Source organism: Aphis gossypii, chromosome 2 (assembly GCF_020184175.1).
Source record: "Aphis gossypii isolate Hap1 chromosome 2, ASM2018417v2, whole genome shotgun sequence".
NCBI classification, from domain to species: domain Eukaryota; kingdom Metazoa; phylum Arthropoda; class Insecta; order Hemiptera; family Aphididae; genus Aphis; species Aphis gossypii.
Window position 1 is genome coordinate 78488962 of NC_065531.1, and position 13311 is coordinate 78502272.

Below are 13311 nucleotides of genomic sequence, written 5' to 3' on the forward strand. Positions count from 1 at the left end.
ACATCATCTCGTTTCAAGCCTTCAAATCAAATGTAAACGTGAATAATTACTTATTCGCCCTACTCTATGTTTCTTGCACATTACACTCTTAAGAAAGAAACTCATGATATATGCGTGACTGAAAATATTTCATTTATAATTATTGTCTGTATCGTTTTTTGTGTTCCTAATTTATCAATGATAATCACTATTTTACGTTTTAAATTAATCATAATATTTACTATCAAAATTTGATAAAATACTATGAAAAATATACTTTCTAGATAAGCGATAAGTAGCTAGTTGTTTAATTACAAATAATATTAAAAATGTTAATTACGTTAATACTCGTTAAATATTTGTATTAAAAACTATTAATATTACTGAATATCTCGAATTTAGTACTTCACTGTTTTTCATTAATGAATTATAATTTTAATAAAATTTATAATAGTGATAACAGTGATAATATTATAACTTATAAGATCCTATAACTTGTTATAGCTTAAAAAATACTGTTAATAAGTACTTATCTGATAATATTTCAACGCCTATAGTCTATACGAATGAATAGTGTTCATAAATAATTTATGTAACAATGTTTTATTAATTTATACAAGTATAGATATAAATATAAGAGAAAAACTGAAACTAAAAATGATTTAATCTAAATTATTTTTATCAACTATAATATGTATAAATAAAACTAAGAATAATGGAATAAACTAATTAAAATATTATTATTTTATAAAAAATACCAGATAAGTTTAAATTGGTAGGTACTATTTTTTACTTTGAAAAATATTTGAAAAGAATATACCTACAAAATTATTTTAATTATCTAATAAAGATAATTGTTTTAATTAAATATAAGTATTATTTTTTTATAAAATAATTATAATATATTATATAATTATTAAGTTTATGAGAAAAAGTAAAGTTGTTATTTTTATACTAATAACCATAACATTATGATGTATTGGTTTCAACATTAAAATTAATACTTTTTACTTATAGTTGGCTTAACATTCTACCACTTGTACAGGTCAAACATTTATAAATTAATGAATGTTTTGAATAGAAACAGAGTAAACGAGTAAATTAATAATTAAAAAGAAAAAAATACAAGTTAATAATCAGCTTTAAAGTTTTTGATGTAATAAAAACTAATAATTATATTCCACTCTAATATAATGCCAATATTTTTTTTATTGAAAAAAAAAACACAATTCGCTATTATATGATTAAAACTACGCATGAATGCATTTAAATTTTCGAATAAAAATTAAAAGTTGACAGTTTTGTTTTTAATAACATTTCGAAAATTGTTAAAAATAATAAATATTTCATATACACACCAAAAATGTAATTAAAATACGCTCGTTTTTGGTAAACATAATTTTATACACTTTTTTTACACAGTTTTATAAAATTCATTTGTAAAAATAAACGAACGTATGGATTATCGTTAAAAAAATAAATAAATAATTTCAGTACCTATTGCGAGTTTTAAAAATATTTTGACCTTTAAATGTTGTTAAATCACTATAATATACAAACAAATCAGAGTCAATTGGTTTTATTGTTTTAACATCATATATAAGATAATATCTTTGATTTAATTCATTAAACGTATACTGTTATGACGCTTGGTTTTATGACATAGGTAATAAAAACCATTTTATTATAATTCAATAAAATAAAATGTCCGATTGGTTACCGACAGAAATCAGTTACATAAAAATATTTTATGTACGTTTGAGATATAAAACATAATATTGCGTAATCGTGTAATCCCCTTCTTCGATAAATCGTATAAAAAAGTGTCTCGTCCAGGATTTAGTTTTGTGGAAATTTAATAATGTTATGCGTACATGCCTCTCTCGGTTGAGTGTTAAACGTGTTTTTTTCAAATCTTTACATTATAAGCGTGCTTAATAGTATTTCGTTTTAAGATCTACCTTCTTTGTGATTTCTAAATCTTATCAATTTATCATATTATATGACATGAATTAATGTCATATATTACATTTAAATATTATATTTTTGGAATATTGGTACTGTGTTTAATAATTTTTTTTTTTTTAATATTTGATTCTATAATTTTACGCTTCATCGAACTACTTATTATTGTATTTATTTTTTATAATATGTAGAAATATTACGTTTTTATGAAGTAAATCATTATCTATGGACTTTAAAAAAAAAAACGATTAATTAACATTCCTTTTTTGCAAATATTTACTATTGGAGTTTGATGTTCGCGGCTCTTCTTACTCGGAGTCTAGTTTCTGTTTATAGAAAAAAAAAAAATCTCACCACAACAAGTGCCACGTTTTTGTTTTTAAAATGTTTAATGCAATTATTGCAGAATACTCGTGAAGTATTGCTTACAAGTGATCCCGAATTACTTAAAAAAAAAAACATGCGTTGACAACGACGACTGATAATAATTTTATTTTTCAACGAAATATTCTCGTTTATAGAAAAATGTAAAAAAAAAGGTGATGGTTTCTGAAGTTTGCATTGTCGCTCACGACGCCCATAAATAGCTGTCCTCGCTCAAAGTGCACTTTAGGGGAATTCATCAGTAGGGTCTTGCACTGCGGAACTGCAATATAATATACCTATCCGATAATAATACATTGTTACAATTATTGTTCACTTCCCTCAGCTCGAGTACGGGGAGAGCGCTTGGCGGGAGGTGGTCCGGTTGGCCCGATGCAAGTGGTACGTGTTCAACACCCATCAGATATATCCGGACGGGCTGATGCCCGAGCTGGCCGCGGCCGCCGCTCAGCTGCTCACCGACCCGACGGACGGGCGAGGCGCGAACGTCGAACCGACCGCCGAAGGGTTCATGCGGTACTTCGGCCGGTGCTTCGTGCGGTTCTTCAGCAACTTGGGCTACGACGCGCCGATCCGGGCGACGGGCCGGTACTTTTGCGAGTTCCTCAAGAACGTGGACAACCTACACCTGCAAATGCGGTTCGCGTACCCCAAGATGAAGAGTCCGTCCATGTACATGTCGCACGTGGACCGTCACGGGTGCGTGCTCGTCTACCGGAGCACCAGGCGTGGGTTCACGCAGTATTTCATGGGTGAGTACGGTTTTTTTCGTTATTTTTTTTTTTTTTGCATATGGCAGGGAGTAGGCCGGAAGTCCTAGTTCGAACGCATACTTGGTAGAATTTCTATAACCGTAGGTTTTTGGCATGCCCGATTGGGGGGTGGCGGTCTCTCTCTCTTTAGAAAGTTGCCTGCCCAGAGAGAGGTGCCGCCTGTGACCGGGATAAGACCCCGTAACCGCTCGGCCGCTCCGTCCCCAGCTGGCTAGGTGTGTACCTTGTGCACGTATTACGGGCAATGTTTAGATTGTCCTGGCATTATGACATTATGCCCTTATTGTGATGGGCGATTGCCCGGGCCGTATAGAATCGCTCAGTCTAGCTTGAGCGATATAAACCGATATTTTTTATTTTATAATATTTTAAGTATTCCTAATCTTGTTTATCACTTTATTAGGTTATTATTATTGGTTAGAATTGCATAAACTATATAACTGCATATCGTCACATTAATTGTTTATTTTTACAATATTTTAATAGAATCTCGAAACGACAATAGTTGACGAAACAATAAGTCAATAGCTCAATTTCAATGCCCGATTTACTACGAGCAAAGTATACATAGACCGGGGCAGTTTAAACATTTCCCGAAAGTTAACTTTACCCATAACATATATACGTAAAACTCGTACAGTATTTATGTACCTTTATTTAGTATTTCTTATGTCGGTGGTCTTCAAAGTTGTTGGACTCGCGACCCACTTTTTTAGGCCTACATTTTTCGTGACCCTGAAGCCGAAGCTAACTATAACATTATAAATTAACTCCATCAATAGCCAATAATTAAAATTTATTTTTATACCTTATATTATAATTTTATAAACTTAATTTTAAAAAAGAAGATTAATCGTAACCCAATTTTAAAGCTTACGGCGATCCAAAAATGGGTCGTGTCCCACCGATTGAAGATCACTGTCATAATAAGAATCTGTTTCATTGACAACGTGTAGGCGTATAATAATAGTATTATAATCAGTCGATAGCAGGCGGATCAATGGAGGTGTATGTTTACTGTGTAGATAGACACGTACAATGTTACATAGTATGGACGGGGTGTCGCGCGTGTTTGTGTTTCGCTCGATCGGTAGGTGGTGGTAAGGCGGTGGTAGTATGTCGAGTCATCGGGTTTCCCGTGTATTTGACTGGGCTGTGATAATATTATTCACGATCGCCATCATCTCAATTTTCTAAGCATATCTTTCGCCGTACAGTGTTTTACTCAACGATTTTCGTGAACATATATTTTTATATTGTTTTCCATATATGTTCACGAGAAATATCTGACTTTTGTATTGCTTTTCACTGTCGTATCTTTTTAAGTTAAATATTGGGTAAAATAGTTTTATATTTATAAATATATTTTTTTTGAAAAGCTCGATGGTCTGAGTGGTAGACTATCGATTTTGCGGGCTACCTCTTGCTGATTTACTCCACGTATTCATTTGTCTAAACTTTAAGTACTCTTTTTGTTAAAAATGTATCCCGTGATTGATACTTGCATTTTAAATAAAAATTATTCATTCTAGGTAACAATTAAACAAAACTAAAAACTTAAAAACAAATAGATTTTATTTTAAAAATGTGATGTGTTGGAAGTTAAAACAATGATTAAAATATACATGTACATTTTTATAAATGGTTAAAAGTACTTCAATAACCTTTTTTTTCGCAAACTATTCAAATTTAATTTTAAGTAATGAGTAATGACAAATTAACAAAGTTCACTTATAAAAAAAGTCAAATAGAAATTTTATTTTTATGAGATGAACTTTTTTTGATGATCTTATCTGAACTCACATTCAGTTCATCTGTTTAATTTCGTATGGTCATTCTAGTCCTAAAATTATTGAAATTTATTTAATGCATCAAAAATAAAATACTAGAAGATACTGGAAAAATTGATTCGTAACTGTGTTGTACCTAAATAGCCTATACAAAACGCCGCGCACTTGTAATAATTATTATTTATTATATTGTTGAATTGTTTACTCGTGTATCCTGTTATATTCATGGAATACGTTCAAAAGTGTATCGTTAAAAATATGTACCAAATAATCTAAGGTAATAATTACGACGAGATTAATCGTTTATTATTCTGTACAATGTATTATTATGTGAGAGAATTAAATGTACGAAAATAAAAATAAAAAGGTTTCTATATTTTATTTTTAAACTCTCTTCCACTACATCACAGACTAATTTTACGCAATTATGAGTCAGAAAAATGAAAAATATATTATGTGTTAATGTTGCTTATTGAATCACAACGATTTGAATAATTTTAATGGTAGCCAATATAATATTGGTCTCCCGAAACCATAAAAGTTTAAGAAAAAATATATTATTACCTATAAATTACAGAGTTCAGAATATATATTGATGATGAAACGTTTAGGAATCCCTCTAAATTTATTCCTTCATTGCTTTTAATTATTTTCACCGCTCTTTTTTCTGGAACAATTATTATGGTTATTCTATTTTATTGTGGTTACTATATGTATAATATACATTATAATTATATGCAATTTATTTTTATTGGTTGGATGAACCACGTGGGTCTTTAATTTCAATTTGAAATGAAATTGAATTTTCGTTAACAATTCAAACAATTTGATTGAATATTTATGTACCTATATCATACTATTTTTTAAGTTCAACTCAGTATCAAAATTATATTTATATAGATTATATATACATGTATAACTGCATCGACACGTAGGTTTTCCGTGACGTTATCAAAACGTCGTACAAAAGGAAAAATAATTTATTTTACCATTTTTTTTTTCATGATTTAATATGCACGTTTAATAATAATAATAATAATAATAATATGATGACGAATACGCAATACGACATACAATAATAATACGTACATTCACATCATATTTTAATACAATTCCTACGCGACGATGATATTATATTAAGTATATATTTCGTGGTTTTTCAATAACGGAGCATTGCGATATCAATATTATACGTTGATGTTATTCGCGTAAAGCCTGTAAAGTATAATATAGCTGCGGTTGTGTGTTATAATAATATATATAATCTCGTGTCTTCGCTACGCTCTCCCGCGTGCACACATTGAATCCGATCCGCGCACCAGACGACCACCGTGTTTTATTTTATATTTTTTTATATCGAAATTAATCTGGATATTCAATTTTCCCTTTGTTGTTGTATATGTATACGCCACCGCAGTTATATAGCGCCCGACTACGCGTTAACGTCTGTATATAAAGTTTTAAGTCGATCCGAATGGCTTATGCGGAACTGTCGGAAAAACATCTGTTCCCCGCGGTGTGTGCGGATTGTAAAAGCAACAGGATGATTGACGGTCTGAGGCGCACACTGCAGTTTTATAATGATATGCTCGCTAAATCAATTTGCACACCCATTCGCGCGATGAAGATAAGCGGAGGAAATTGAAACGGTGATAATAATATATAGTGCACGTATAATAATATCACGCTATGCGGTAGAATCATGTCGGTAATATCAAAAGTCGCGGCAAAATAATTACTATTATTATACGGTGCTGCGGTTTCGCGGATCATAAGTCCCGAAACAAATGCATTTGGCGTGCACATCATCCCCGGCAATCGTTCAATTAAACTTTCGCCGTCGCGCCGGAAAAACACGGTGCAACTGCAAGCGTCGAAAACGTCAAATAACGAATTTTACCCTTACCGATTTTATCGTCCGATTCGTACTGTCATATAGTACATAAACTTTCAAAGGTTGTCCGTGGAAAATCAAATGCACGCAACGCAGCCAGCCCGTCGTCAGTGTAATATTATATATTATTATATTATTATATTATGCATTCGTACATCGGATAATTCATTGTTATATTAATTTAAACGCCATACACGCTCAGAAATGCACTTAGTGTAAAGTAGTATGGGTTATAGTGAGTGTATACTGTTCGCGGAGAAACTTTTTAAGCCGTCGCAGCAATATTCAATCAGCAATCAAACTCGTCAAACATACAATCGTGTATTATTATTTTCATTGCTTTATATACCATTTATTATTTTAACTGTGACGTGACGTTGATAGTAATTCAGTGCAGTTCGCATACCTAACTTACGGAGAATTTTGTGAAACGCTGTTTTTGAAAATCCGATATAAAGATGTATTTATGTACCAATAAACGGATGCGTATAATATGTGTATATACCTATGCACTACGTCGAGTACGTCTTTTAATTATGTATAACAAATAACGATGAATATAATATATATTAAAGGTATACAAACATTACAAACGTATTAAAGATCAATATACAAGAAATATCTAAAGTTTGGATAAGAAAAAGAAAAAGGAGAAAGAGAAAGAGAAAGAGAAAGAGTGTATATGTGTGTGTGTGTATGAATCCTGATTTCCTAATATGAAAACGTATTTATTTTTTTTTAACAATAACTTATATTTTATTTTTAACGTTAACTCAATAATTTTTTTATTTTGAATTTATTGCTATAAATACTAAAAATAACCAGCTTTTTGCCTCTTCAATATTGAAGGTTAGATATTATTATTAATTATTTTTAGATATTTAAGAAAACTTTCTCTAATATTATACCGATGGTCTAAAATACGCCCGTGACTAAAAAATAATACCCAGGAAATTCTACAACTTTGAATAGTATAGTAATTTTGTTATGAGTTTAATACCATATGTACTTAATACACATATACATGACTCATATAATAGGACTTATGAATGGTAAAACTAAATTACTTATTTTTGATTGCGATAAAATAATTTTTTATGTGAAAATAGCGATGTGTCTATAAAGTATTGTGATATACAACACTGATTTCGAATAAAAAAAAAACATTTAAATATCATAATTTATAACTTATATCTGCATTTCCGAAATTTAAACTTTTTGAATCATGTCACTGTTATTTCTAAATTTAAATATTTATACATTATTTAGACTTATTTTTTGATTTTGATTCCTGTTTTTAATATTATTCAATTTAATACACTGCCAAATAAATAAATAACCATGTGACAAAAATAAAATTCTTGGTTTTCGACGAATGGTTGTAAAATAATAATAATAATTATTAATAATTATAAATAACCTGCGATGGTTAAGATTTTCACGCAAAACTGCACATATTTGCATTTTTAGACAATTCTACGTCCAATTATAATGTTTTGGCAGAACAATAATTACGCTGCGCCACTTTTAATTGAAATTTGAACGACTCTTTTATTTTTAATTGATTGGGGGACTGCAGAGTTCTGCAGCTCTATCATTTAACGTTGGTTTTAAACATATTTTCCCTCAGATATTCTGTCTAGAGTTTTAAAAACTGTCAATTTTTTTTGTACTTCTCTTACAGACACTCGTCGAATTCAATTATACTCCAATCACGATTTTTTACAATTGAATACAAATTTTAAAGTTGTAAATCTAATGATAACAACATATTAAATCTGTTGGCGATGGGCCAAACATAATATTATAGCATATTCTGTACGTCATAACAAATTTGATTTTTATAATAATATTTATCATTTTTTTTTTAACCTGACTCCCTGTGAAAGGAAATCCTGGCTACTTCCCTTACGATGGAGTGCAATTAATAATATGTTTATCCTGTTCTTAACGGAGTCCTATTTACACATATAAATTAATAAAATACATGTTACCTACTCTGGACACTGAAATTATTTTTTTAAATATAACACTTATATCATTATAATATAAAATATTATATATTATTATTTGTGTTATAAAATTACTTCCGACGAATATTTTAATAAGCTGTTTGCTTGTATTACTTGGCTTAAAAAAAAGCATGCCATTGAATGTTTTATCGCGTTTTTTCACGTTATTGCAAGGTAGTCAAACAACGACTGAAAGTAATAGACTTTGAAAAAAAATCGAAATTGTCTTGATTTCGATTAAAGTACGTCGACAGTAGTTAGTCGAGCACGATATTATATTATAGTCATATTAAGTCGCTCTCGCGCGCACGTCGAAACAATCGCGTAGACCAATCGCCGTCTCGGCATACAGCACTCGCCAAGTGCAGTTACAACGAGTAAAGGCCTTAAAAATAACCACGAAATCCTTTTACTTTGCAGGGCAACTGGACCAGATCGCCGAGGAGGTGTACGACACGAACCTCAGGATCCGCGTGTTGCAGAGCGAAAACACGACCACGGCCGCCGTGTCATCGCACTTGTCGGCTGCAGCCACTGCTGCGGCGGCGGCGGCCGGACTTCAAAACGTGCTTGTCAAGTACCGGTTGGACTTCGACAACAGCGCGTACATGGACCAGCACGCGGCCGTGCACACGTTCGACCGAAGTCTACAGCTCCCGTCCATACCCATTGGGTTGCTGCTCCGGCTCTTCCCGTTCGGCGTCGTCATCGACCAGGACATACGCATCATGGACGCCGGCGAGAAGCTGCTCAGCGTGTGGGGCGCGTCCACCGCCGACGAAGTCCGTGGCCACCTGTTGGTTCAACACTTGGTGCTCAGGCGACCCAGGGACATACCGTTTACGTGGACAAACGTGAGTACCTATATATAGTACACTCGAACACTTAATAGTCAACGTCAGCCCAGGGCCGGTCTCATGGAACTATGCAACCCTGGCTGGCAAAATTAATGCACCCTCTCTAGTTTAAGTGGAGTATATGATTAGGTCATGTCTGTGACAGTTATGGTTTTTCTCACTTTTAGAATTTTTTTTTACTATTGAATAACTATAATTATTAGGAAACATGTTGGCATAACGTGTATAATATACACTTAAAATAAATTCTAACATGATCGACTTTTAAATTGTCCGGGATCTAAACCATAGATCACTAATATAAATGATCGAACCCTTTTTTTTCATTTCGTGAATATAATATATACTACTATATACTACCACTGCAGAATAAATCTCTAACATCTTTGGGCAGTCACCTATCGATCTGATCTCGTCACTTGTGCCTTAAATTATGCACTCATTATTTGTTAAAAAAAAAAAAATTACCTAGTGCATGTTTAATTATTCTACGCGAATGTAGACGGGTACGTGATGACTTTTGAATATTTGGGGATATTTAATTTTAAACTTGCTTACTTTTTCACTTTTATACTGCAAATTTGTACAGATTTTTCCGAATTATTATTTGATCGCACTCATATTATACTGTTATATTTGAAAAGGATAGATTTTTTCGCGAGGTATTTGTGGGAGAATTCCATGACAATATTATCAACATTTCGAATTGCAAACGAAAACCTTTGAGTTTGTACGCGTATATTAATTTATTTTTGAGTACATTTAGTGAACGCTACTAATATTCATAAAATTATTATTTCTGTATAAAATGTAAAATGTGATTTATTTAATACTTCTATTATAAGAAAAAACGTTAACAAAACGACTACAACTTAATAGTATATTATATTATATAACACTATAGCAGCACGTTTTCAAATATCTTTTAAAGCGGTTTTACCGCATAATATAAGTAATACTATTGCGGTCGACAGTAAAACATAAGTTACTTACGATTTTATAAACTCGATTCACTCAATGTTATTAGGTATAAAAATATACTGTCACTATATCAACAAAGAAAAAAAAATGAGAAAATTTAATAAGGTATACAGTTATTTTAGTACATCTAACGGAATTCACAACTTTACGATAACTCACCCCTCAATATAACTTAAAGTTACATACAATCATGAGTTTTCAAACAAAATATCCAGCAGTGAATTATTTGAACGTATTTTTTACAAGACATTTTTCTTTTGAACTTTGGAAAAAAAACAAGAACTAAGAAATTCAATTTCTAACTTTGTCCTTTTTAAACCAATGACACCACTTAAAAAAAATACACCTTATTACGTGCGTTATTTTTTTTTCGTAAAATAAGTTTTCCACTTTTTTGCTTTTGCTGTTTTTCGGTAAACACACGCATCTTATACATAATTCAATATGGTTATATTATATTTGACTGCCAATATTGTACAGTTCGATTGATGTTAAATCGGAATAAAAAATCTTTGAAACGCGTTGAATTTGACGGGTTTTTTTCCGAATAACGAATCGTTTGAAACTAGCGCCAGAGATGATTACGTAGACTTTTTAGAGTAATATTTTTTAACATTCGTTTTTGCTTCTACGAAAATAGTTTCAATCTATGTTATGATTTATGGTAAACAAAAAAATGGTAACCATAAATCCGACTATATAATTTTTATTTTTTAATTAAATGACATTATTTGTCAAACGTGTCAAATATTATTTCTATAATATATGACTATAGTATATTTAGATTCATATATAATATAACTAGCTGACCCCTTGCACTTCATTTTCCGTTAAAAATGCCAATTCTATAATATGATTCAAACTTTGATTAATTTGTTATTTAATATTCGGTTTAAAGGTGTTCAAAACTTAGACATTTTTATTGACGATTTTGAATCTCAAAAAAATTGTGCAAGCGCTACTTTAAAATGCTAATTTTATAAAATACTTTCTTATTGCACATTAAATTTCATCATACTCCATGTTTATCAGTTAGTGAATTGATCAGGTTATATTATGCCATTAAGGTTGGCTTTGCCCGTGATGGTGGATTGCGGACCCCGCGAGATGTGTACGTAAGTTTATGATTTCTAACCCTTGAGTTTCAAAGTTATTTAAGTACTTTTACTACGATGGATAAGATACAATAATGTGCTATCTCGTGATTTTTATATAGTTTGTAAAACGATTTGACTTAATATTTTATCTATTCATTTTATATATTTTATTTTTATTTTTATAAATAGTTGGTATAACAACCTAACTTCTTTTATTTTTAATTTTTTTTACCGATTTCAATCTTTAAAATCAAAATTTTGAAAATCGGGTGACATGGTGACTCTTAGGAAGGTATTTGGAACAATTCTGCGAAAAAAAAATTGGAAAAAAGTTAAATGACGTCGTCATAAAATGGGTACATAAAAATGGCCTGTTCTTTTATATATATATATATTTAAGGATAAGGATTATAATATTATATAAACAGTTTTAATACGTTAGGTACTTATACGTGACCTGTCGAAATGATAACCGGCTTCCGAAACAGTGGATTCACGAAAATGACACGAAACGAATTAAAAACGATAATTATCATTTTCCGACATTAACATATAAATTGCATGTCGAGGTAACCCGACGGCCTGACGAAAACGATTCAAGTACACCGTTGCGATGACGTGATGAAAACTGACGACTCAGATTCGACACATGACGTCAGTGCCGCGATCCTGACATAATAATATTTATGAAGTAATTTATTGTGAAATTCAGTAGTCAGTCGGGTAGCTTTCAAGGGAGGATTTTCATTAAAAAAAAAACTGACCATACATAATATGTTATAAAATGTTATATTTTTTATTGCAAGACTTTAGAGAGCTCGTGATAATTGTAGGGTGGCGGTGGTCGTGTCGCAGATGGGGTTGATCGGTTAGGTGATTAGAATAGATTCGATTTAGTTGTCAAGTTTATCGAAATAATAATAATGCTTTATTCGTTTCGACGTGCGTTTAATAGGTATGTCGTACTGACGCCACTCTAATCGTGATTTTTCACGTCATCGCGGCGGTGTGCGTCGTGCGTTTATAAACCTTTTTTGACGTGGAATGACTTTCTGTTCGACCCGTTGAATATGTTTTAATTATAAAATACTAAAACGCGTGCACACTAGCCGGAGCGACATAACTTTTATGATAGTATTATAATATACGAATATTGATGAGATTACTACGTTATTACAATGATAATAGTGACTGTTAAACACATGATTTGATACACTAGAAAAGGAGAGATAATATTATATAATCATAATTTTGCCCTAAGCAAATAGTATTAAATTTAATACGGTTATAAATATTACATTTTGTCATTCGGTGGAGTTCAAAAAAAGTCGTCTTGTCACCCACAAAATCGTCAAGGCAATGAAACACGAAATTGTAAAAGCATAACATTGTTATTTTATCGATAATTTATCACAGTCAGACTACAAATTAATACTAATTAGTAATTATTAATCATATTGTTGATTTGAATAATTGGTGGGTAGTATTTTTGCTAGTACGGCACCATTTCCTTAATTTGAAAATAATATTATATATTATTTACCTATACATTATACATATTACCTATACTACCCAAGTG

The 13311-nt window shown here is 31.2% G+C and overlaps 1 protein-coding gene across 5 annotated transcripts in view; it reads left to right on the plus strand.

The window, feature by feature from the left end:
• The window catches only part of LOC114129667 (soluble guanylate cyclase 89Db-like), a 38885-nt gene that overhangs the window by 16073 nt on the left and 9501 nt on the right, over positions 1–13311 (plus strand). For 4 of the 5 annotated variants that reach the window (XR_007603850.1, XM_050199963.1, XM_050199960.1 and 1 more), the window contains exons 2-3: positions 2654–3080; positions 9218–9651. Coding sequence is in view for 4 of the 5 variants with exons in the window: in XM_050199960.1 (XP_050055917.1) it covers positions 2654–3080; positions 9218–9651 (861 nt within the window). In the remaining variant the exon portion in view is untranslated. Of the gene's footprint in view, positions 1–2456; positions 2593–2653; positions 3081–9217; positions 9652–13311 lie in introns of those variants that run through there. The other variant, XM_050199962.1, reaches the window with a different exon arrangement.